At 42.1% G+C, this 27,154-nt stretch overlaps 1 protein-coding gene across 1 annotated transcript in view; it reads left to right on the forward strand.

The window, feature by feature from the left end:
- Positions 1-27,154, forward strand: part of LOC106575230 (low-density lipoprotein receptor-related protein 1B) — a 164,033-nt gene that overhangs the window by 56,444 nt on the left and 80,435 nt on the right. Inside the window, exons 32-52 of the mRNA XM_045700371.1 lie at positions 478-618; positions 1,406-1,531; positions 1,786-1,917; positions 2,091-2,225; positions 4,383-4,512; positions 10,499-10,625; positions 11,450-11,610; positions 12,091-12,218; positions 12,870-12,974; positions 13,195-13,464; positions 19,696-19,885; positions 20,417-20,621; positions 21,135-21,327; positions 22,043-22,168; positions 22,415-22,543; positions 22,807-22,926; positions 23,201-23,314; positions 23,619-23,768; positions 23,950-24,075; positions 25,433-25,552; positions 26,548-26,676. Of these exons, the coding sequence (XP_045556327.1) occupies positions 478-618; positions 1,406-1,531; positions 1,786-1,917; positions 2,091-2,225; positions 4,383-4,512; positions 10,499-10,625; positions 11,450-11,610; positions 12,091-12,218; positions 12,870-12,974; positions 13,195-13,464; positions 19,696-19,885; positions 20,417-20,621; positions 21,135-21,327; positions 22,043-22,168; positions 22,415-22,543; positions 22,807-22,926; positions 23,201-23,314; positions 23,619-23,768; positions 23,950-24,075; positions 25,433-25,552; positions 26,548-26,676 (3,057 nt within the window). The remainder of the gene's footprint in view (positions 1-477; positions 619-1,405; positions 1,532-1,785; positions 1,918-2,090; positions 2,226-4,382; positions 4,513-10,498; positions 10,626-11,449; positions 11,611-12,090; positions 12,219-12,869; positions 12,975-13,194; positions 13,465-19,695; positions 19,886-20,416; positions 20,622-21,134; positions 21,328-22,042; positions 22,169-22,414; positions 22,544-22,806; positions 22,927-23,200; positions 23,315-23,618; positions 23,769-23,949; positions 24,076-25,432; positions 25,553-26,547; positions 26,677-27,154) is intronic.

A 27,154-nucleotide genomic window follows, 5' to 3' on the forward strand; every position in this document is an offset into this window, starting at 1 on the left:
GTCTCTCTGTCTCGTATCACCCGATTCTCAGAGGAAGAAATATGAAAGTCCTCCTTTACACAGCTACCTCCTTGTCCCTTCTTTTACAAACATCCCAGGAGTCAGCCCCGGCCTACTGTATTCATCAGCAAAGGAATACTGTACAGTTAGAGCTATGCATACCTTATGGATAATACAGTATTACACCGTTCCTAGAATGTATTCAATTCAGTTACAATTGTATGTTACAGTTCCTAGGAAAGCGATCATTCAATGTGTTATTTGGGTCCAGTGATATTTGTAGTGCTCTGTGAACATGCTGTATTGCCTACTATTTATGAACAAATGGGCCGTTAGCTTTTGATTGAAGGGTTACTCGCGGAGACAGCATAGAACCACTATTGCTACTGGACAGTATCCGTGGTCTTTTGAATAGCTTTGATTTATCAATATACTTGTCAATTCAGTCATGAACAATCATTGATTTCCTGTCTTCAGGTGCCAAGCTGTGGTGGGCTGATGACAACTTGGCCCAGTTGGGGACCGTCAGTAAGAGAGGTGGGCTGGACATGGTGGTTTTACGTAACAAGACCACAGGGATTGTTCATATGAAGATGTATGACGAAGACAGCCAGACAGGTAGTGTAATGAGTAGGACTGCAACTCAATGCTTTTACTCAGACAATGTCCTACCTCCTTGTAAAGCTTTGTTGTGTGCTTTTGACTAGAGATTGCTAAGTGTTTTCGATCCTCTCTTGAGAATGCACCGACATTGCTTTTTATTGGTGTATGTATGTTTCAGAAGAAATTGTCCTTTTTTTAATCCTATTGGCCAAAAATAATGCTTCTTCATTGAGACGCAGCTTTATTGAAATAAGGATTCCGTGTAGCAGTTTTGTGAGTCATTGGCAGTATCATCCATTTTATTGACACGTCCAATATCAGGATTGCTCTCAACCTCTGTTAGTATTAAAAATGGCAATTAAGGTGTCTTAAATGTAAATCTTTCAACTTCCTCCTCAAACTTCCTCTGACCGATTAGCTAGTTCATTTATCTTTTTGACACAGACCACATGGGAGTATGGCCATGTCTCATTAGGCTTCTCTCTCTCCCCTTCTCTTCCCCTCTCTCTCTCTCTCTCTCTCTCTCTTTCTGTCTCTCTCACTCTCGTCCTCTCTCTCTCACTCACTGGAAGTGCTCATGCTTTCGTGGAAGTACTGTAATCTCATGAAAATAATCGGAACGTAATGCAATGCAGATGTACTCTGCCTAACTCTGCCCCCCCCCCCCATAATGCTCAGTTAAATAATACGCATGTTGTCCTACTGTGTCATTACTGTGTTGTTTCCTGAAGGAATCCACAAGCATATACAATGACCATGCCTACGTGTTCAATTTACAGTGTAATGTTTCACTGCTGTGCAGGGAGGAATCTCTGTCAGGACAACAATGGAGGCTGCTCTCAGCTCTGCTTCCCAACATCAGAGAGCACACGGAGCTGTTCCTGTGCCGTGGGCTACAACCTCCACTCCGATCGCATGTCATGTGAAGGTACTGTACCGGCTTCTCGTGGGAGTACATTGAACAGGGAACACAACATATGAAAACCATGATGTGAATCTGATTTGACATGTACTGCAGATCCTATAGTGGCATTGAAATATGGCGTTGTCTATGAGCGTTGCATTTTTGTGTTTTGAAGGACTAGGGTCTTTCCTGATGTGACGTGAAGGTTAGAATTACATTTGACATGTACAGTAGATGCCATATAGTTGATTGGTTTGGCTTTGTGTTTGAACTTGAAGGCATCGGGTCTTTCCTGATGTACTCAGTTCATGAGGGCATCAGGGGGATATCCCTGGATCCCAGTGATAATAGTGAAGCCTTGATGCCGGTGACCGGCTCAGTGATGGCTGTGGGGATTGACTTCCATGCTGGTGAGTGTATTGGCATTGTTTTTTTGTGATTATTTGAACTATTCTTCATGCTTCGGATTGCAAATTAATCATTATCATTTCAATGTTTTAATTGTTATTTTTAATTCTAGTTTGTAGGAAACAAATGAAGGGAAGAACATTAATCCTTTTCAATGAATTGATTTTCCTAATAGGAAATGACACGTTATATTGGACAGACATGGGCTTGAACAGGATATCCAGAGCCAAGCGAGATCAGACGTGGAGAGAGGACATTGTCACTAGTGGTATCGGCCGCGTGGAGGGGATTGCAGTGGACTGGATTGCAGGTAAGTAGCCGAGCTCTCAAAGTTAACCTTTACTTAAGAGAATACAATGTCAAGTGCAAAGGAGGACATAAAAGTACAGTTGCGGTCAAATACAGTGCCTCCGGAAAGCATTCAGACCCCTTGACTTTTTCTACATTTTTGTTAAGTTATAGCCTTATTCTAAAATTCATTAAATTATTTTTTTCCCCTCATCAATCTACACACAATACCCCCATAATGACAAAGCCAAAACAGGTGTTAGACATTTTTGCTAATATATTGAAAATAAACAACTGAAATATTACTTTTACATAAGTATTCAGACCCTTTACTCAGTACTTTGTTGAAGCACCTTTGGCAGTGATTACAGCCTTGAGTCTTCTTGGGTATGATGCTACAAGCTTGGCACACCTGTATTTGGGGAGTTTATCCCATTATTCTCTGGATATCCTCTCAAGCTCTGTCAGGTTGGATGGGGAGTGTTGCTGCACAGCTATTTTCAGGTCTCTCCAGAGATGTTTGATCGGGTTTAAGTCCGGGCTCTGACTGGGCCACTCAAGGACATTCAGAGACTTGTCCCTAAGCCATTCCTGCGTTGTTTTGGCTGTGTGCTTAGAGTCGTTGTCTTGTTGGAAGGTGTGTGCTTAGAGTCGTTGTCTTGTTGGAAGGTGAACCTTCGCCCTGGTCTGAGGTCGTAAGCTCTGTGGAGCAGGTTTTCGTCAAGGATCTCTCTGTACTTTGCCCAGTTCATCTTTGCCTCGATCCTTACTAGTCTCCCAGTCCCTACTGCTGAAAAACATCCTCACATCATCATGCTGCCACCACCATGCTTCACCGTAGGGATGGAACCAGGTTTCCTCCAGACGTCACGCTTGGCATTAAGGCAAAGAGTTCAGTCATGGTTTCATCAGACCAGAGAATCTTGTTTCTCGTGGTCTAAGAGTCTTTAGGTGCCTGTTGGCAAACTCCAAGTGGGTTGTCATGTGCCTTTTACTGAGGAGTGGCTTCCGTCTGGACACTCTACCATAAAGGCCTGATTGGTGGAGTGCTGCAGAGATGGTTGTCCTTCTGGAAGGTTCTCTCATCTCCACAGAGGAACTCTGGAGCTCTGTCAGAGTGACCATCGGGTTCTTGGTCACCTCCCTGACCAAGGCCCTTCTCCCCCGATTGCTCAGTTTGGCTGGGCGGCCAGCTCTAGGAAGAGTCTTGGGGGTTCCAAGAATTATGTTCTTGGGGACCTTCAATGCTTCAGAATTGTTTTTGTACCCTTCCCCATATCTGTGCCTCAACACAATCCTGTCTCGGAGCTCTAAGGACAATTCCCTCGACCTCATGGCTTGGTTTTTGCTCTGACATGCTGTCAACTGTGGGACCTTATATAGAAAGGTGTGTGCCTTTCCAAATCATGTCCAATCAATTGATTTTACCACAGGTGGACTCCAGTCAAGAAACATCTCAAGGATGATTAATGGAAACAGGATGCACCTGAGCTGAATTTCGAGTCTCATAGCAAAGGGTCTGAATACTTACTTACGTAAATAAGTTATTATTATATATTATTTTTAATCAGCAAAAATGTCTAAAACCTGTTTTTTCTTTGTCACTATGGGGTATTGTATGTAGATTATTCAGGATTTTTTTGTTGTCCATTTTAGAAAAAAGCTGTAACGTAACAAAATGTGGAAAAAGTAAAGGGATCTGAATACTTTCCGAAGGCACCCTTGCACGATTCACTATTTCTTCTAAAATAAGTTTAAAAAAATAAATATATATAAAAAGTTTTTCACACATTGATTTACAACCGCACAGGACCAAGAAAAAAATATCAAATTAATATTTTTCGCATCAAAGTATAAAACAAATTGCCTGGACTAAATTATACAGAATTGAAATTAATTTGGTTGGAGGCAGGTGATTCTCATTTACAGTGCAACATCTTACTTTTAAAAATAGCAGTTCAACCATAAAAAAATGAGAAAACAGAACATTCTGCTCCATTGTGCTCCATTGTAAAGTGCAAGGGTGCCAATATATTTGACTGCAACTGTAGGACATACAGAGAGATGAGAGCCATAGGACATACTTCACAAGTAAGACATACATAAAATGTAATGAATTGACTGACTTGTAATGCAATGGTTGAACGCTGTACAAAGTCATGTTTGTGTTATTTACTAGGTAATATCTATTGGACGGACCATGGCTTCAACATCATAGAGGTTGCTCGACTCAGTGGCTTGTACCGAGCCGTGGTGATAGCTGAAGGACTTGACCAGCCCAAAGCCATTGCTGTGCACCCTGTGAAAGGGTGTGTACAGTTTTTCATTTCAGTTAACACTTTAAAGTCCACCCGCTTGGTATGTAATGAACACGTCCTAGCTACATAATGTATTCCCTGGAAATGACCGCCAAATAACCAATGTTTTCATTCATTTTGATAGCCAGTAATAATGAACGTCATAAAACGATCTTTGCAAGATTATATAGTAGAATTATATAATTACAGTGCCGTTAGAAAGTATTTACACCCCTTCTTCCACATTGTGTCAGCACCCAAGGGACTGCCGACTCAGGTCTACTGGCCGTTGCTCTCTCGGGGGTAAACCCTTGTGTCCCCTGGCATACTGGCCTTTTCTATCAAGTTTTTTCTGTTGGTTAATTTAATTACATTTTAATACTATAGAATTTGTATGCATTCACAATTGTAGACTGCACGATCAATTTGGGGTTTTATGTTATGTTTTTCTTTTATGTGTCTGTCTAAACAGTATTTCTATCTCAGCTCTGTGTAAAGTGTTTTCAAATCTCAGGCTCTTGGATATAGTTACATCTCAAGCTAACTCATGGATAGACTAACCTGTTCCCCCGCACATTGACTCTGTACCGGTACCCCCTGTATATAGCCTCGCTACTGTTATTTTACTGCTGCTCTTTAACTATTTCTTATTTTTATTTATATTGTTTACTTATCTATTTATTACATAACACTTATTTTTCTTTAAACTGCATTGTTGGTTAAGGGCTTGAAGCCTGAAGCTTAAGTTGTTAGACTTCCCAGATTCAGTGACCATCCTTGGTGTAATGGACACGATGGGAGACAGAGCTGGTTTCAAGCACAGGGCACAGCTGGTGTTTATTGTAAAGGACCACAGGAGGAGGCAGGTAGCTGGGTCCAGGGGCAGGCAGAAGGTCATACACAGGGGGTCCAAAAAGGCAACAGTACAGGCAGGGAAAAGGCTAGTAACGTAGCCCGGGAGATCAGGCAATAGGTTGATTACAGGACATCCGATAGGCTGAAGTACAGGCAGGGAATAGGCAAAAGGTGTCGTTAGTGAGGCGGGCACAAACTATCATACACGGAGGATTATATTACGGGAAAAACAGGGCTCCGAATAGAAGTGTGTCACAAAACAAACAACACCTCACAATGATGGGGTGCCAAGACCTGAAGTAAATAGTGTGTGATAATGACATGCAGGTGTGTGAATAGGTGATTAGAATTCAGGTGATTGGGATCTGGAGAGGGAGCTGCGTTCAGGGGGATCTACGTGTTCGAGAGTGTGAGCTGGAAAGTGAGCTGGAGTGTGAGCTGCGTTCAGGGGATTTACGTGTTTGAGAGTGTGAGCTGGGAGCAGACGTTACACTTGGGGGAGATTTTAACTTGACTCTAGATCCTACTATTAATACCACCAGTGATAATATCTTGGCACTCTGGGCACCTTCAAATTATATTAAGACCTTTTTAGATGACTGGAACATTGTGGATGCCTGGTGCCTAACAAATCCTAGTACTAGAGAGGATCTTATTTTCTCCACATCATCAGTCTTTCTCACAAATTGATTGTCTTCACCTCCCCTGTTTTTCTGAAATGTACATCCCATGCAGAGATTTGAATTATGTTGTTATCTGACCATTCTCCGTTATTGATTTACTTTGAGATTTCTCCAGGATTCACAGGTTTTAAGAAGTGGCATTTCAATGTTTTGCTTTTGCAGGATAGGGAATTCTTAATAAACTACATTTTTGATATCTTACAAACCGGGATTAAAATGGATTTAATTATAATTTTTGGTGGAAGAAAAAACAAATTTGAACGTTTATAAAAATCATGAATAATAAAACACTAATATAGAGTGCATTCGGAAAGTATTCACTTCTTCCACATTTTGTTACCTTACAGCCTTATTCTAAAATTGATTAAATACATTTTTCCCTCATCAATCTACGCACAATAAACCCATTATGACTAATTGAAACAGGTTTTCTTTTAATTGTTGCATTTATAAAAAAAGAAAAACAGAAATACCTGATTTACATGAGTATTCAGACCCTTTGCTATGAGACTCAAAATTGAGCTCAGGTGCATCCTGTTTCCATTCATCATCCTTGAGATGTTTCTACAACTTAATTGGAGTCCATCTGTGGTAAATTCAATTGATTGGACATGATTTGGAAAGGCACACACTTGTCTATATAAGGTCGAAGGAATTGTCCGTAGCGCTCCGAGACAGGATTGTGTCAAGGCACAGATCTGGGCATGGGTACCAAAACATTTCTGCTCCATTGAAGGTCCCCAACAACACAGTGGCCTCCATCATTCTTAAATGGAAGAAGTTTGGAAGCACCAAGACTCTTCCAAGAGCTCGCCGCCCAGCCAAACAGAAATCGGGGGAGAAGGGCCTTGGTCAGGGAGGTGACCAAGAACCCGATGGTCACTCTGACAGAGCTCCAGAGTTCCTCTGTGAAGATGGGAGAACCTTCCAGAAGGACAACCATCTCTGCAGCTCTCCACCAATCAGGCCTTTATGGTAGAGTGACCAGACGGAAGCCACTGCTCAGTAAAAGGCACATGACAGTCCACTTGGTGTTTGCCAACAGGCACCTAAAGGACTTTTAGACCATGAGAAACAAAATTCTCTGGTTTGATGAAACCATGATTGAACTCTTTAGTCAGAATGCCATGCGTCACATCTGGAGGAAACCTGGTACCATCCCTACGGTGAAGCAGGGTGGTGGCAGCATCATGCTGTGGGGATGTTTTTCAGCGGCAGGGACTGGGAGACTCATCAGGATCGAGGGAAATATGAACAGAGCAGATCCTTGATGAAAATCTGCTCCAGAGCGCTCAGGACCTCAGACTGGGGCAAAGGTTCACCTTCCAACAGGACAATGACCCTAAGCACACAGCCAAGACAACGCAGGAGTGGCTTCGGGACAAGTCTCTGAATGTCTTTGAGTGGCCCAGCCAGAGCCCGGACTTGAACTCGATCGAACATCTCTGGAGAGATCTAAAAATAGCTGTGCAGCGACACTCCCCATCCAACCTGACAGAGCTTGAGAGGATCTTCAGAGAAGAATGGGAGAAACTCCCCACATACAGCTGTGCCAAGCTTGTAGTGTCATTCCCAAGAAGACTCGAGGCTGTAATCACTGCCAAAGGTGCTTAAACAAAGTACTGAGTAAAAGGTCTGAATGCTTATGTAAATTTGATATGTCAGTTTTTTTCCATTATAAATTTGCAAAAATATCTAAACATTTTTTGCTCTGTCATTAGGGGGTATTGTGTGTAGATTAATTAGGGGGATGTTTTTTAAAATCCATTTTAGAATAAGGCTGTAACATAACAAAATGGAGAAAAAGTCAAGGGGTCTGAATAGTTTCCGAATGCACTGTATCTTGATTAGATAAGTATTCAGTCCTCTGAGACGGTACATAGAAACACCTTTGGCAGAGATTACAGCTGAGAGTCTTTCTAGGTAAGTCTTTAAGAGCTTTGAACACCTGGATTGTACAATATTTGTCCAATATTATTTTTTTAATTATTTTAGCTCTGTCATGTTTGTTGATCATTGCGAGAAAGTCATTGTCAAGTCTTGCCATAGATTTTCAATCCAATTTAATTCAACTGTAACTAGGCCACTCAGGAACATTCAATGTCATCTTGGTAAGAAACTCCACTGTAGATTTTCACCTTGTGTCTTAGTCTATTGTCCTTCTGGAAGGTGAATTCATCTCCCAGTGTCTGTTGGAAAGAAGAGTGAACCAGGTTTTTTCTAGGATTTTGCCTGTGCTTAGCTGTATTCCGTTTATTTTTATCCTAGAAAACTCCGTAGTCCTTACCGATGACAAGCATACCCATAACATGATGCAGCCACCACCATGCTGGAAAATATGAAGATTGCTACTCAGTGACGTGTTTTGTTGGATTTGTCCCAAAATAAAGCTTTGTATTCAGTATTACTTAAGTGCCTTGTTGCAAACATGATGCATGTTTTGGAATATTTGTATTCTGTACAGGCTTCCTTCTTTTCACTCTGTCATTTAGGTTAGTTTTGTGGAGTAACTACAATGTTGTTGATCCATCCTCAGTTTTCTCATATCACAAACTCTGTAACTGTTTTACAATTACCATTGGCCTTGTGGTGAAATCGCTGAGCAGTTTCCTTCCTCTCCGAGAACTGTGTTAGGAAGGACGCCCGTATCTTTGTAGTGACTGGGTGTATTGATACACCATCCAAAGCCTAATTAATAACTTCACCATGCTCAAATGTATATTCAGCGTATCCTCTTTATATTTTTTCACATCTAGGGGCGGCAGGTAGCCTAGTGGTTAGAGCGTTGGGCCAGTAACAAAAGGTTGCAGGATCGAATCCCTGAGTTGACAGGGTGAAAATCTGTCGTTCTGCCCCTGAACAAGGCAATTAACCCACTGTTCCCTGGTAGGCCATTATTGTAAATACGAATTTGTTCTTAACTGACTTGCCTAGTTAAATAAAGGTAAAAAAATCTACAAATGCCTTTCTTTGCAAGGAATTGAAATACCTCCCTGGTCTTTGTGCTTGAAATTCAGTACTCGATTGAGGGACCTTACAGCTATTTGTATGTGTGAGGTACAGAGATGGGGTAGTCATTAAAAAATCATGTTAACCGCTATTATTGAACACAGAATCAGTCCATGCAACTTATGTGATTTGTTAAGCACGTTTTTACTCGTGGACTTATTTAGGCTTGCCATAACAAAGGGGTTGAATTATTATTGGCTCAAGATATTTCAGCTTTACATTTTTCATTAATTTCAAAACATTTCAACAACAGAATATTCCACTTTGACATTATGGGGTATTGTTGTGTAGATTAGTGACACAAAATATCAATTCAATCCATTTTTAATTCAGGCTGTAACACAACAAAATGTACATACAACATCAAGCAATTACCAGCCAATAAACTATCCACCCTTCATCCAAAGCAAACTAAAGTATAAATACAGTATTTCAGCACTCTCTGCGTTCATAACTGATTACACTGTCTCACATGTTCAGCTTCTCAATCATTAATAACAGGAAAAGAAAGGACGGGTCCATTTTCCCACATCAGCTTAGACTGCAGGGCACTTTCCTATTGATTCCTCCCCTGATGAGAGATGCTAATGAACCAGGATAAGCAGCTGAGGAGAATAGAGATGAGTCTACTGGCACTGAGTGTGTGTGTGTGTGTGTGTGTGTGTGTGTGTGTGTCTACTGACACAGCTTGTGCCTCACCTGCGCTGGGCTAATTAATGTTGTCTCCCTCTAACCCCTATTATTCAAAGCATTGTATGCATGCGTTACCCGGAGATCTCATGTAGAGAGAGATAACTTTATGTGGCAATCACGCTGATTGCTTAAATTAAAGCCAATATAGAAATATGTCAACAACTGGCCCCCTATGGATATTAGAGTTTGTGTGAGGAGATTGGAGCCAGAGCATACCGTCATGTTATTTTTAATGATTTATAATTGGTGCGCTCACAGTTAGGAAGTCATAACCGTTGGAACATTGGATCAGCTGCTTGCCTCAGTATTAGTATTCTGAAAGGGAGTTGAAAATGTCTACTGCACTGTCCATCCATACCAGCATGGAGTTCAGCCTCCTTGAATTATGCGTCGATACTGTTATGGCCCTGCGATTTTTTTGCAAGCTCTGATGCTTGACGTATCGCACAGTTTTTTTTGGCTTGTGTCGTGTACATGTTTGTTACTGACGTGCTGTTTATTGTATTGACGTCATTTTCGTCATGTGCCTGTGTGTCTAATACTGATGTGTTGATGCTGCCGACTTGGTCCAGTTCTCCCTTGAAAAAGACATCTTTATCGCAACTAGACAAAAAAAGTGGTCTACTGATTATGAACAATACACGTTAGATCAACCCAAAGCATTTCCTGTCAGTGTAAGAGGTGACTGTAAAGTATGAACATTGTTTGGTGGTGGTGGCTGTGGACTCTTCTTACCCTTCTGTTGTCCTCTTGGCCAGGTTTCTGTTCTGGACAGAATGGGGCCAAAGCCCCTGCATCTGTCGGGCCCGGCTGGACGGATCAGACCAAGTTATTCTGGTCAACTCTGGAATAGCATGGCCCAATGGGATCTCCATAGACTATGAGGTATATTTAAGCAATAAGCCCGGAGGGGGTTTTGTACATGGCCAATATACCATGGCTAAGGGATGTTCTTAGGCGAGGCGCAAAGCAGAGTACCTGGATACAGCCCATAGTCGTGGTACAGTATATTGGCCATATACCACAACCCTCCCGAGCTGCCTTATTGCTTTTTAGAAACTGCTTACCAACGTAATTAGAACAGTAAACAGTGATTTTTTTTGTCATACCCGTGGTATACGGTCTGATATACCACGGCTGTCAGCCAATCAGCATTCAGGGCTCGAACCACCCAGTTTATAAAATATAATAATGAATGCCATTTAGCAGATGCTTTTATCTAAAACAGCTTATGTTTATTCATCTCCAAAGTTATTGGCACCCTTGATAAAGATGAGCAAAAAATACTATGAAATAAATAATACAAATACCGAGCTATATTATATGGTATTATTTTTAGTTTATTATTATATTATTTCAAAGTAATACAATTGCAAAAAGAGATTTTGTTGAGCAAGTAAAAAAAAAAAAATCTCAAAAGGATAGGCGTCAAAGTTATTGGCAATCAGTGGGTGCAGGCATTGTATTATTTGTGACCCGAGAGGGAATCAAATCCATGACGTTGATGTTGCTAGCTCCACACGTTTACCCACTGAGCCAAACAGGAGGACCAGGTGTTTTTGGCCCCCAGAGTGCACACACAGCACTTTAGCCTCCCTCTGATCTTCCAGGCTGAAGTGGCATTACATTCTGCTTTGTGTTATCTTTTTATAATGATACTCTCCCACCATCATATACCTGAAGTTTACTTTCTCAACATTGTATTCTAGGAAAATAAATTATATTGGTGCGACGCCCGCGCCGACAAGATAGAGCGGATCAGCCTTGAGAGCGGAGAGAGCCGGGAGATAGTACTGTCATCCTCAGCCAGCAACACAGCGGATCTGTTTTCAATGGCCGTCTATGGGGCTTACATATACTGGGCTGACAGGTAATTTATTCTTCCAGAAATGTTACAGTATAGTACAGTCTCTCCAAACAGGCTCCATAGAAGCCTTTGCCAGCTGCTCTACCCTTGTTGGATTAACCACCTGCACCACAAGGTCACTTTAAATATCAATCTAATTGACAGAGAAAAAGGCAGAACATTTAGAACAGACACCTCTCTATTTAAATTGTGCGTACCTACCTCAATGTCATCCACAAGGGTAGCTAGGTCCCGTCACCTTCTGTCAGACCAGCTGTCTAGTGTATTTGAATGAGTTCTTCTGTTTTAATTAGACGAGGGCCATTGATTATCCCCGTGTCAAACTTCCTGTTACCTGGTGTCAAGCTCCCTCCTCTTCCTGGTGTGTGTGTGTGTGTGTGTGTGTGTGTGTGTGTGTGTGTGTGTGTGTGTGTGTGTGCGTGCGTGCGTGCGTGCGTGCGTGCGTGCGTGCGTGCGTGCGTGCGTGCGTGCGTGCGTGCATAGGGCTCATGCCAGAGGCTCCATTCGCCGAGGCGTCAAGAGTTATCCAACGGAGGGAGCCATGACTCTGAGGAGTGGTCTGGGAGTCAACTTGAACGATGTCAAAGTCTTTAACCGAGGACGGGAGAAAGGTTGAGGTTTCAACTTCATTATCACGTCCTTATTATTTCATGTTCTTACCTGGCTGTCAGTACCTGCGGTTGTTAAGTGTTCTAGAATAGACCTGAGATTAAAGGGCCAATCAGCAGTTGAAACAATAACGTCGTCCTTCCCACCACTGTTTCAGTAAAAAGCTGAAGGATGGGGCTGGAAAAAAATGTAATCACTCTCAAATGCATAAACAGAGGTATGGATGCAAGGATATCCATGATATCAAAATTGGAGTTTAACCATGTTTTGTTAACATTTCCTTTGTTTACAAACATTGGAGTAAAACAAGCTTATATTTGGGGTTCTGTTGGGGTACAACAGTTAAACTAAGCTGATGAGGCATTTATTTATAAGTTATATTATTCAAGAATCAATAGGTACAAATAATGTATTATTATGCCCAAAAATGGATGCAGCAACTGCTGATTGCCCATTTTAATGTGAAGGTATTTCAACCTCTTGCAATACAGAAACGTAATAGCTGAATATTGATTTAACATTGATACTGCAACTTCAAAATGGAATCTTATTCCTTATGGTCAAAACAACACATTTCAGATTGACAGCCAATAAGACTGTGGAGAACCTGACTTGACCTCTGACCTTTGACCCTGTAGTTGACTTCCCTACAGGAACCAACCCGTGCGGCCAAAACAACGGAGGCTGCCATCAGCTGTGTTTCCACCAGGGCAGTGGGAGGAGGACGTGTTCCTGTGCTCACGGCTACCTGGCTAAAGGTAATCAGTGATCTTTTGTGTTTTCATTCATCTCTTTTATTGCCTCTTGTTTGCTTTTTATTCTTACATTTATTTATTTTTACTGTTAAGTGTGTAGAGATTTTAAATGCACTATTAAAGTTTGATCTTATTTTTGTATTTTTTCCCACATCAAATGGTTCTTATTTCAATTAATCACAGTTTCAAAGGTTCAATTACATAATCATTGTCGTTTGATTAGACGGTCTCAGCTGTCACCAGTACGATGGCTACCTTCTCTACTCTGAGAGGTCGATCCTGAGGAGCATCCACCTATCAGACGACAGCGACCTCAACTCTCCCATCAGGCCCTATGAGAACCCTGCCTACTTCAAGAATGTGATAGCGCTGGCCTTTCATCACCGACAACAGGACTCTGGTGGCACCAACCGGATTTTCTATAGTGACGTTCACTTTGGGAATATACAGGTTGTCAATGACGACTGGACCGGACGGAGAGTGATCGTTGAGAGTAAGTTCACTTTGATAAAGTGTGGTATTTGTTTGTCTGCTCATTTATCCATTACTAAATGAATTACTACTGTTTTGAAAATGTTTGCTTTATCATATCTACAGATGTAGGATCTCAATTTGAGTCAATTTGCTACAGCAGGAAAATAATCCTGCAGCAACAAGAAATGTGAATTTTTGTAGGGACAAATCAAGTCTGAAATTTCTAAGTGGTAATGACTGACTGTAGAAGCCTTTTTAAACCTCTAATACACTGCTGTGCAGGAAAATTTTCAGCAACCAAAGAGTGATTAAGATTCTACATCTGTAGCAAAGAGTAACGGGGGAAGTGGAAATCCTTGTAGAATGTACTTGCATTCTTTTCTCACCTCCTTTCACATTGAATGCGTTCATTATTTCATTTCTGCACCATACTGTAGCTTCCTCCCTGCCTTCAGAAAGATGAGAGAGAAGACTGATGAGCAAGTAAAGCTGCTGTTTCAAGTAGTGAACATTTCTTTCCCCCAATTTCAAAAGTCTTCAACTCTCCATTGACAAGAGCTCAAACTGTTACTTGTAGTGTGAAACCAGGGGGATCCCACATAATCTGACTGCCTTTCATGTCCCACTGATGTCAACACTTAGAGGCCGACTGAAGCCTCTTTCGTACGTCTGACAGAAACTCTGATCTTTTGCCATTTCCATTGCTTTCGTTTTGCTGCTGATAGAAGTAGCAAAACTATCAAAGACGGCATTGTACAGCAAGATGAGATGTCAGTTGCAGTGATTTTAGAAGTGATACATTAAATGTTATCTAGTTCTATGGGAGTTGTATATGATGAAAGGAATGCTATACAGAGAACCTCTAGGTGTATTAATGTTGTATAAGCCATTTAGCAGACACTTTTATCCAAAGACTTACAGTCATGCAGGCATACATTTTACGTACGGGTAGTCCTTGGAATCGAACCCACTATCGTGGTTTTGCAAGGGCTGTGCTCTACCAACTGAGCTAGAGAGGACCAGAATGTGGTGTAGGTGTATAAAAGGGTTGGCCTGAGACTTCCTGTGAGGAGTGGGGTTGATAGTTGGTATTGGCATTTCCTCTCTCATACAGGGGGGGCAAATCCATCTTCGTTTGCAGCCAACTGTAATAGGTGATGGATGGCAAACAGGAAGTGATGTCCTGACCCCTTCTGTCCCCTCTGTAAATCACTCCGCAGAAACTTCATACACCACAGACACGTTAAGTCAGTTCCACCATGACATGTTACCTGTTCTATTCACACTGTCAGGGACAGTTGACTACTACTGGCATTTCCTCTCCCTTTTTTCCGGCCTTCTAATTCAAATTCCGTCCAACAATCATCAAAATATATGTATTTCATTTCTGTTTCTTTCTGATGTACAAGCATGAGAAATAGAGGAAAATAGCATATTAATAGACAGCAATGACAACTAAAACAACAGGAAAATGGTCTTATTATTCTATAAATGTTTTGCAGCCCAGACCGATAAGCACTGTGATTAAATACATTACATGACCGAAAGTATGTGGACACCTGCTCGTCGAACATCTCATTCCAAAATCATGAGCATTAATATGGAGTTTGTCCCCCCTTTTTTGCTATAACAACTTCAACTCTTCTGGGAAGGCTTTCCACTAGATGTTAGAACATTGCTGAAGGGACATTACTGAAGGCCACAAGAGCATTAGTGAGGTCGGGCACTGATGTTGGGCGATTAGGGCTGGCTCGCAGCTGGCGTTCCAATTCATCTCAAAGCTGTTCGAGGTCAGGACTCTTCCCCAAACTGTTGCCACAAAGTTGGAAGCACAGAATCATCTAAAATGTAATTGTATGCTGTAGTATTACGATTTCCCTTCAGTAGAACTAAGGGGCCAAGCCCGAACTATGAAAAACAGCCCCAGACAATTATTCCTCCTCCACCAAACTTTACAGTTGGCATTCGGGCAGGTAGGGTTCTCCTGGCATCCGCCAAACCCAGATTCGTCCATCGGGTTGCCAGATGGTGAATATGATTTATCACTCCAGAGAACGCATTTCCACTGCTCCAGAGACCAATTGCGGTGAGCTTTACACCACTCCAACCGACGCTTGGCATTGTGCATGGTGATGTTTGTGTTGTGTGTGGATGCTCTGCCATGGAAACCCATTTCATGAAGCTCCCGACGAACAGTTATTGTGTTGACATTGCATCCAGAGGCAGTTTGGAACTCGGTAGTGAGTGTTGCAACCTTGGCGGTCCCGTTCGGTGACCTTGTGTGGCCTACCACTTTGCGGCTGAGTCGTTGTTTGCTCCTAGACGTTTCCACTTCACAATAACAGCACTTACAGTTGACAGAGGCTGCTGTAGCAGAGCAGAAATTTGACGAACTGACATGTTGAAAAGGTGGCATCATTTGTTGTGCCACGTTGAAAACATTACTCATATGGTGAGGACTTAAAACTTCTGTGTGCTTCGGTTTGGCTGGTGCATATAGGCGAAGCGAATGAGTGTGCTTGCATACTCCATTAAAAGACCTTTGTTTAAAAAATGAGAAGAAAAACAGCAATTGTAATGTTTATCCATATTGAGACGCCGTAGTCGGAATGAATCTAAGATAACTCTAAAAAATCTGTCGTTCATTTTGACGTTTTTGCCAAGGAGATCTTAGTCACGCAATTTTGCAGTATTTCTCAATGAAAATGTTTTCATGAAAACGAGTCGTCTCTTGTTAATTGACAGCAAACACTTCATGGAGGAATCCCTACTGTTGACCAATCACCGATGAAGGGGCGTAGACTTCAGCTACCGACTTCGGCTTGCTCGAAAAACCCCTTGTCGAAGACCAAAACAAACTTAATCGTCACAAAATGTCATCATAATATTATGCACAAACTGTTCGGAACTGTTTCGGATGGGAAGCATGAGGACGCTTTTACTCTCATCCTATATAGACATCAGTGGCGGTCAGTGCCGGTTAAGATAAGGGATGACTATTTTTTTATTCATGAGCATGGCCTTATTTCTATTACTTCATATTGGATTATTTTGGATCACTGTCATTCATATTCCATTCACCCAGTTTAATGTATCATTGGTAGGTTTAGGCTACTACATGATACTCAAATTTTCCCTATACCCATCATGAGGTTGCTACAACATAGCCTATGAATGAAAGTTTACAACGTAGGTGCACACAGGTCGAGAGACAAATTTGAGGTGACAGACAGTGACACATGGACAGCCAGTGACATTCAATACCACCTTGCACACTCTTGCCTGCATCTAGCTGATATAGGGTGTAATCATTAGTCCAACTGTTGCAAACGAGAGTTTCTATTGGACAAATTCAGTTATGTTTATCCCTGTTTTATTCCGTTTGCTTCCATTTAAGAAACGTGTTTCAACAGAATCCGCGAATTGAATACACCCCTGATCACGCGTAAACACAGTTCACTTTCATAGCAGCCATGTTGTATTCCTTCTTGCATCTATGTGCTCTCTGCCTCTCACCTTGTCCCTTCGCTTGTGGACTTCAATGCACAACACATCAGCTGTATGTGACCAGGCAAAAAAACATTTCCAAGCCAAACCGCTACACACAACCTTCATCATTGTCACCATATTAGCTAAAGTAACGTCATAGTCAGCATAGCTAATAGAACTAACCCATTAGTAAACCTGCTACAATCATGCAGTAACGTTAGTGTACAGTCAGTAAGCAGTTACACCGGCGTGCCCCGGTGGCAGTAAATTAGTCAAACCAAAAGCTTACCTTGACTTGGCAGAGTTCCAGGGTTGTGTTGGAAAGTCATAGCCAGCTAGCTAACACCACATCCCTCTGTTTGAGCCGGGTGTTTCAGTAGGCTGAACTAGCTAGCTGTATTTGCTAGCTAAAAAAGTGAAAGTGAAAAAAAATACTCTATTTTTTTCTCTCTTGCTTCTCCTTCATTTTTTATTTTATCAAATTCACTGTCTTTCTCTCTCTTTGAGTCATCTACTTACCACATTTTATGCATGGCTAACAGTGCTAGCTAGTTGTAGATTATGCTTTCAGTACTAGATTCATTCGCAGATCCTTTGATTGGGTGGACAACATGTCAGTTCAAGCTGCAAGAGCTCTGATAGTTTGGAGGACGTCCTCCAGAAGATGTCATAATTACTGTGTAAGTCTATGAAATGGGTTGAGAACCACGAGCCTCCTAGATTTTGTATTGAAGTCAATGTACCCAGAGGAGGACAGAAGCTAGCTGTCCTCCGGCTATACCATGGTGCTGCCCTACAGAGTGCTGTTGAGGCTACTGTAGACCTTTTTAAATGTTTATTTTTTTATTTTATGAAATTCACTGAGTAGGGTGGTCCTCCCCTTCTTCCTCTTAGGAGCCTCCACTGATAAACATATAGTGAATATCAATGTCAATAGATGGATATGACATTTCATCTGTATGTCCATCTGATATAGTGTTTTTTTAGGAGGAATCAGCTGAAACACACACACACACACACACACACACACACACACACACACACACACACACACACACACACACACACACAGAGACGCCTCAGAGGTGTTGCAGTATAGTTCCCTAATGCACATAGACAGCAGATCCCTGTCACCCCATAGCCCCTGTAGCTTCTGTGTAGTAGGCTAGGCTCCATGCTGACTTGGCTCAAATATATCTGACTGACCAGGAATGGGGAAGGAAGATCCATCAAAATCACAGAGGGGGTTGGATGTTGGAGAGGAAGGCAATAATGGTTGTCCTTATAGGAGGCTAGCTCATGGAGAAAGCACCAGCACTACTCCCATATAATGATTAACGAATATGATAATTAAGTATCTCTTAAAATAATATTTTTGTCAACCATATAGGCCTCTCCCTTGTCCAAACAAGTGTGTGATATTACCCTATTTGCAGAATTTATTCTGAATACATTTGGGCAGATGAAGAGAATATGATTTTTTTTCGCTTGTTTAAAGATTTCTTAGTGGTGTTGCCTGTTTGTACACTGGCTGTATTCTCAATTATTTGTATTACTTTTCCTTTTTTTACTGGTAGTGAATGTTGATTTTTATGTCCTAGTTTGTGCTATTGTCCTGTCTGAATGTAAAACAGTGAACAGTCTTCTATTGTTCATCTCTTAGCACAGTGGGACATCTTTACACCTGCCTAGGCTCGTTAGGTTCCATTCAAAATAGTTTGGCATTGATTTATCTTTTAGGAAGAAACTACCGTTCGGTACAGCGAAATATGAAATATATTCACAGGGATATCCAGGTGTATCCTGATGAAGGTTATCCACATTCAGACCCAACCAGTTTAAAATCAAAGTATTCACAGAGTGTTGATCGCTACCCAGTACAGCTGACCACTGGATTCTTTCATGCCTAAATGCATTATGTGGAAACCTCCATGACACCACCATATGAGACAACCTTTACAAGGTGTGCCAGATAGAGATATATATATATATATATATAGAGAGAGAGAGAGAGAGAGAGAGAGAGAGAGATATAGAGATATATAGAGATATATAGAGATGAAGTAGGAAGTTTACATACACTTAAGTTGGAGTCATAAAACTCGTTTTTCAACCACTTATTGTTAACAAATTATAGTTTTGGCAAATCGGTTAGGACATCTACTTTGTGCATGACACAAGTAATTTTTCCAATAATTGTTTACAGACAGATTATTTCACTTATAATTCACTGTATCACAATTCCAGTGGGTCAGAAGTTTGCATACACTAAGTTGACCGTGCCTTTACAGCCTGGTAAATTGGCTTTAGAAGCGTGTAAAGGGTTTAAACACAGTTTCCCATGCTTGTTCAATGAACCATAAACAATTAATGAACATGCATCTGTGGAACGGTCGATAAGAGACTAACAGCTTACAGACGGTAGGCAATTAAGGTCACAGTTATGAAAACTTAGGACACTAAAGAGGCCTTTCTACTCACTCTGAAAAACATCAAAAGAAAGATGCCCAGGGTCCCTGCTCATCTGCGTGAATGTGCCTTAGGCATGCTGCAAGGAGGCATGAGGACTGCAGATGTGGCCAGGGCATCGGCTAACCACGGCATGAGGACTGCAGATGTGGCCAATATACCACGGCTAACCACGGCTTACTCGGTGTTGCGTCGTGCCTAAGAACAGCTCTTAGCCGTGATATATTGGCCATATACCGCACCCCCTCGTGCCGTATTGCTTAATTATATCAGTGTTATTGTTCCTGTGTAGATGTGGGGTCAGTGGAGGGCCTAGCATACCATGGAGCCTGGGACTCGCTTTATTGGACCAGCTCCACCACAGCCACCGTCAGCAGGCACAGCTTGGACCAGAGCCTCCCCGGGGCCTTCACCAGAGAGGCTGTGGTCACACTGGCAGAGGACGACCACCCACATAACCTGGCTCTGGAGGAGTGTCAGAAGTAGGTGTTAAAACTTCCCTGCTCCTATTGTCTTATACACACTTACACACCCTTATTGGCCTTCAGTAGATGCTCACTTGGGTATATGGGTTGTGTTATGTACTCAGTTAGCAAATCTATTGAAAACTTTTCTATCAGGGTTTATAGCTGCTCTGGGGGAGTGTTAGAAGTGTTCTATCATCATTTGTTACTGATCATAATGTCTTTACAGTGGATGGTTCTTTTATGTTTTCTTTGCCTCCCTTTTATACCCTGTTTTCCTTCACAAGAACATGAGGCAGGCTTAAAAATGAGTCAATTATTTTGCTTTAGAATGTGAGGATCGAAACACGTTTATATCTTCAGAAAATCGAGATAGAAAAAGCATGTTTGCGTTTTCCTGGGAACATGTTTTGTTTTTTAATGGGTATAGTCATTCAGCGTAGACGCTGATGGTTGATGGATGTTTACAATATATTGAATGGAGGTGCATCCCATCTGCTTGCTTCCGTGAAAGTCTCAATAATGTTTTTGTTTTCACTGCTGATGCAGCCTGATGTTCTGGACTAACTGGAATGAACTGCACCCCAGCATTATGAGATCCACCCTGTCAGGAAACAATATCCAGAGTGTCGTCACCGCAGACATCCTCACACCTAATGGACTCACCGTCGACCACACCGCCGAGAAGCTCTTCTTCTCCGATGGCAGTCTGGGAAAGATTGAACGATGTGAATATGATGGCTCACACAGATATGTAAGGAGAATTTTTTTTTTTTATATATATATATATATACTGTATGTTGTTCGGAATAGAATGATTAAGTCATATCTTGTACAATCTTCAAAAAAAAGGTGCTATCTAGAACCTTAAAAGGTTCTTTGGCTGTCCCCGTAGGAAAACCCCATGAAGAACCCTTTATGGTTGCTTGTAGAACCCTTTTGCTTCCAGGTAGAACCCTTTTGGGTTTCATGAAGAACCATTTGTACATAGGGTTCTACCTGGAACCAAAAAGGGTTCTACCTGGAACCAAAAAGGGTTATCCTATGGGGACAGTTGAAGAACCCTTTTGGAAACCTTTTTTTCTAAGAGTGCACCATCAGATTTGGAAATTATTCCTGCTGTCTCATTCCTCTTGTCATGCTTGAGTATGTGATGTCCAAGGTTCTGTTGATGTATTTCAACTGAAATTAATACGACTTAACTAATGACTAAAACATGAGCGTAAAACCAATTTAACACCATTTTCTTATTCCGTTCATTCTGTAGGTGATTGCGAAGTCAGGTCCAGGAACCTTCTTTGGCCTGGCTATCTATGGGAACTTCCTGTTCTGGTCTGATTGGGTAGGGAGGGCGGTGGTACGCTCCAATAAGTACACAGGTGGCGACATCAAGGTCCTCAGAGCCGACATCCCCAACCAGCCAATGGGAATTGTTGCAGTTTCCAACAATACCAACAATTGTAAGTGAATTCTATACAGTACATCAAAGCAAAACTCACTTGTCAACATGGAGTCTTCTATACATCGCAGCCTGTGATGGTTTGCATGTGGTTACAACCCTGTGTAGCAGAGTTTGACCATTTGGCATGAACATTATACAAGACTTCCTATAGCCCCACCTGCCCTCCCTGATTAATTACCACTCAATGTAAATCTGTTATTGAATAAACAACTCCAAAAATCCCAACCTCCAGTGCCACAGGCTAACCCATGCTGTCTGGCCTGTGCTTCACCAGAACCCAAGCTTGGCACTGTGCTTCAGCTGAATCTGTACCATCCGAGCAGAGAAATATATCCTCTCTCTCTCTCGCTCTCTCTCTCTCTCTCTCTCTGACTGAAATGAGCAGACATGTGGGTACTAAGGGGGCAGCATGATGGCATGGTTTATAGCTTACCTCTCCATACCACTGTCCGAGCCAAACACAGTTCAAAGAGGGGACCCCAACAGAGAATTCTACCTTTCTACCACAACACTGACCTTGAAAAGTTTTCAGTCCTTGATTTCAAATATTTGGAAGCTGAAACTCTTTATGGGAGGCACTGCAAGTAGGAAGTAAAGCATGGCATTTGGATTATAAAAACATTTAACTATATACTGTCCTATTTATTTGGAGGTTGATGTGTGTTTTCTGTAAGATGATGTACTACAGTACCCATAATGCTCTGTTTTTCCAGGTGAACTGTCCCCTTGCACAGTGCTGAACGGTGGATGTCATGACCTTTGTCTTCTGACCCCTCACGGCACAGTCAACTGTAGCTGCAGAGGAGAGAGACTACTGCTGGAAGATAACAGATGTGTATGTAAGTCTAGTACCTTGTCTTTTTCCCTCTCATTGGGAAACAGCATCCGGCTCAAAGGACCATGTGAACGTCTTGCTAATAGTCAAGTAGACAACAGGCATCTGACAGTGTTACTGTCAGATGAAGCAATGTGAGGGGCATTGAAGAATTATGTTTGTTGGAGAATGGAGATATAGCAGAAAGCAGACCCTTCTGTTTGGATGAGGAATCAATCAGAAAAATATTGATTTTCTCTTCTTTTTGCAGCTGAGAACTCCTCCTGTAACATTCACACTGAGTTTGAGTGTGGGAACGGGGAGTGTATCGACTATCAGCTGACATGTGACGGAATAGCACACTGCAAAGACAAGTCGGATGAGAAAATGCAATACTGTGGTAAGTAAACACCAAATATGTGTTGCTGTACTAGTTCACCAGTGCTCAGATGAAAATCCCTACCAAGCCCCGCCGGGTTCTTGTCCAGTAGAATGAGTTCGGACTCGCTCACTTCCTGAACTCCACGAAGGAGAAGAGGAACCGTATTAAAGTGGATGTCATGTAATCCCTTTGGTCGAATCTCTTCCTAAAGTGTCTTTATTTATTTTTTATCTCTTTCGTTTTTCTTCCTCTCCCTCTTTACTCCTCTTCCTCTCTTACAGATAACAGAAACTGCAGACGCGGCTTCAAGAGCTGCTATAACCAGCGCTGTGTGGCCAATAGGCGGGTTTGTGACGGGGTCAACGACTGTGGAGATAATTCCGACGAGGTTTATTGTAACAGTGAGTAATACGAATCTGATGAATTGACATGCCCAGTCTGACAGACATCATCTGTACTACATTACTACTGTATAAACAAATAAATAGCTTTAGGGTGAACTCCTGTCTCTCCTGTTAGATTTCATAGATGAACATTTCTCCATAATATTATCTATTCTTTCTATTATCTCCTAGTCCACCTGACGATGAACCAAAGAGATGGATTTCAAATAAAACATATTTCTACCCCTCGTTTCTTCATCTTTTTCTTTTCGGACCTGTATTTTCTCTCCAGATTCCACATGCTCTCCCTCAGACTGGCGGTGTCTGAACGGGGTTTGTATTCCGGCCTCGGCCCGCTGCAATCAGATCATCGACTGTCCCGACGCCTCAGATGAGAAGAACTGCAGTAAGATAAGCCTTTGTTAAAGCGCCATAACGTATCTGTGTTAAGGCGCTACACTGTATCTTTCTAAGGTGCTACAACATTACCTTTCCCAAGTAGCTGGTCTGTAGGCTAGGCCTGGTCGTGTGTGTTATTAATGTTAGATAAAAGAGAAGAAGGAATTTCTCCCTGGAATTTTAAGTTATTTTTAGTTTTGTTATTAATATCAGGGCACTACACTATTATAGATAAGACAGTGTATAGCCGGGGAATATCAATCGCTAACCTTAGCCTTTGGATATGCCGGTCGAATGACCACTTCCTTTAGGCAACACAGGCTGCTTGGATTACTACATGCTGGGGGTGAAGGAGACGGTGTTCGTCAGCTGCAACTCTACCTCCCTCTGTGTCCACCCCTCCTGGATATGTGATGGAGCCAACGACTGTGGGGATTATGCAGATGAAACCAACTGCCGGAGTAGGTTTTTTCCCTTCCCTTTTTTTCTCTTCTGTGATGCTAGTTCTGTCGGCTACTGTTGATGTGGCCGTGTACCAGACAGACACCGGCCCTGGTGGAATGCATTTGAAGAGATTTTGAACATAGCCCGGCCTCGCAGTTTATTGTTCTGAATGGATCTTGGCTTCTGGTTTCTCCCCAGCTCCTTCCCTCAGAAAGAGATGTGAGGACGGCCATTTTGCTTGCCCCAGTGGAAACTGCATCCACACTGTCTGGCTGTGTGACGGAGTGAAAGACTGTGAAGACGGCGCAGATGAATTCCAGTGTGGTGTGATAGACATATTTATATCATATTTATTTACATGACATTTATTTTAGCAAGCACATTGCACTGATTTGTATCCACTGACACTGACGAGAGAGAGAGAGAGAGTCTAAATTATTCAAATGACTCAAGGGAACGATTGGATCGTTATGTTGTAGGGTACGTACCTGCATGAAATGTTGACAAAGTACGAGGTGGCGAAATATAATGGAGAATTTCTAGGTTGAACAATTTCCCCTTTTTTCCTGTATCCACTGATGTGTCTGGTCAATACATTTGGTCAATACGGACAGATAAGAAGACAAGATAACCCAGTGTTGGTGGTTCGTTCATGTGGGTCATTAAAGGAAACAGTGAAGGGGTGTCTCCTGCTGAGCCTGAGCCCAATGTTTCCATCCCTGATTTGACCCCTATGTGGAAATCTCCCACAATCACTGTTCAAAGCCCCTCCTGAGGAATACTGACGGGAGGAGATGTTTCACTCCTGCTGTTGGTTCTTCAGGGCAGAGCGGTAGACTATGCTGTTGTAACACAAACAGAATAGCAATGGCAAATATCCTATTTATATTTGTTGTGGATTTGCTCGTCGTCGGTGTATTTGAACGAGTCCCAGCCAGTAGCGGTCGGATGCACACACAGCGTTGTTGGTGCTGTTTGTGTGGCTAGTTCACGCTGACCTTGTCCATACAGCCACACAGTATTTGTTAATGGTTGCTCTCTGAATGCCCAAGGAGCAAAGGAAGCAGCTCCGCAGTGTCATCATTAAATTGATGTGGAATGCAAACAGATAAACAGACAATTCTTTCTTTCTTTATGTCTCTCCCTCTCTCATCTCTCCCTCTTTCATCTCCCTCCTCTCTCTCTCTCTCCCTCTTTCTCGCTCTCTCTCTCTCTCTCTCTCTGCTTGCTAAGGATGAATTCTTTTTACGTCACTTGGCACTCCTTTGTATATGGTTTGACTGTAAGACGAGCATTACTTTGAAAGTGCTTACGACTGAGAGAATGGTTTTGCCGTGTTGGTGTATCTAATTTCACAGATGACATTGATGAAGTGATATAATTTTCCACCTGCATTAGAATAATTTGCTTCAAAATTGGTTACCTTCACCTCCATACGTGATATTATTTTCTTCACCTTTTCTGTACAAAGACCTACCTTCTTTCTTGTATGTGACTTGACTGCAATTTCGTATTACTCTATAACAGTTGAAACCTGGGCCCATTTGGACTTTGCACACATACACTACCGTAATAAATCATGAATTTATCACTGCTCTCTGCATGGTTAATTGTGAAGATGTTTACATACTTCTTCTCCCAATGAAATACCATATAATATGTTATATTTCATTCTGTCTAGACTTGTCCTGCCTGTGGAACCAGTTTGCCTGCTCTAAGAACAAGTGCATAGCCAAGCAGTGGCTTTGTGACGGAGAGGACGACTGTGGGGATGGATTAGACGAGAGTGCAGAGATCTGTGGTATAAAAACACGCCTGAATTTATTTACATTATGTTGACTCAAATGTGTGTAGAAAATGTGGAGAACAGCCATAAATCAACATCAAAGGGACAGGGAAAGGGGCCTCCTGAGTGGCGCAGCGGTCTAAGGCACTGCATCGCACTGTTTGAGACGTCACTATAGATCTGGGTTCGATCCCGGGCTGTGTTGCTGTCGGCTGCGCCCGGTAGACCCATGAGGCGGCGCACAATTGACCCAGCATCGTCTGGGTTAGGGGAGGTTAGGGTTTGGCCGGCTGGGATGTCCTTGTCCCATCATGCACTAGCGACTCCTTGTGGCAGCCTGGCGCATGCACGCTGACTTCGGTTGCCAGCTGTACGGTGTTTCCTCCGACACAATGTTGCAGCTGGCTTCTGGGTTAAGTGGGCAGTGTGTCAAGAAGCAGTTCAGCTTGGCGAGGTCATGTTTCGGAGGACACATGGCTCTCGACCTTCATCTCTCCAGAGTCCGTACGGGAGTTGCAGCGATGGGACAAGACTGTAACTACCAATTGGATATTGCAAAAAAGGGGTAAAAAGTACAAAAAAAGGGACAGGGAAGATTAATTTAATATATTTGACATTTTATGAGATAAATCCTTGTTGGATATCACGAAATTGGGGAGAAAAAGGCGTAAAAAGTACAACAACAAAAAAAGAGACAGGGAAAGATGAATTTAAGATATTTGACATATATGGATTTCATGGTTTTCAGTAATATTTGCACAGACCCTTCAGAAAGTCTTGTAAATATATATATTTCTATTACTGTAATTGTGCAGATTCTGTAGCCTGAGTGCCAGTCTGTTTCTGCTGTCTTGCCAAATCCTTGTCACTCATTATCATACCAAACATGTTTGGCATGACAATTCCTTAAGGAGTTGGTAAGAGAGCTAAAACAGACTGCAACTCAAGCTAAAGATTCTTCAGTTCGGTAAAATAATATTTTGACCACGACTCCTATTGTACATATCCAGGTACGGCTACCTGTGGCCCAGGGTTGTTTAGTTGCCCAGAGTCGTACGCCTGCGTCCCCAAACACTGGCTTTGTGATGGGGAGAGGGACTGTCCAGATGGGAGTGATGAGCTCTCTGCTGCTGGCTGTGGTAATATATTGTTCTGAAGTTCTCCAACAAAAATCACAGTCATAGTGTAGTCACTCCCTTTTCTAAAGCACATAGTATAATGATAATAATAATGATATGTGTCTAACAGTGTAGTCCAAGTCTCTTTTGTAAAGCACAAATGTCTCAATACATGTTTGTCATAGTGTACTGTCCTCTGAAGGCCTCTGGACAGAAAGTACACAGTCATAGTGTAGTCACTCGGTCCCTTTTTTAAAGCACAATTATCTCAATATGTCTGACAGTGTACCCCGAGCCCCTTTTTCTGAAGCTCAAATGTCTCGACACATATTTGTCATAGTGTACTGTCCTCTGAAGGCCTCCGAACCCGAAAGCACACAGTCAAATTTTAGTCACTCAGAATCTCCTTTGTAAAGCACAAATGTCTCAATATGTGTCTGTCATAGGGTATTGTCCTCTGAAGGCCTCCAGACAGAAACCAAACAGAAAACAATCATAG

Source organism: Salmo salar, chromosome ssa17 (genome assembly GCF_905237065.1).
Source record: "Salmo salar chromosome ssa17, Ssal_v3.1, whole genome shotgun sequence".
NCBI lineage: Eukaryota > Metazoa > Chordata > Actinopteri > Salmoniformes > Salmonidae > Salmo > Salmo salar.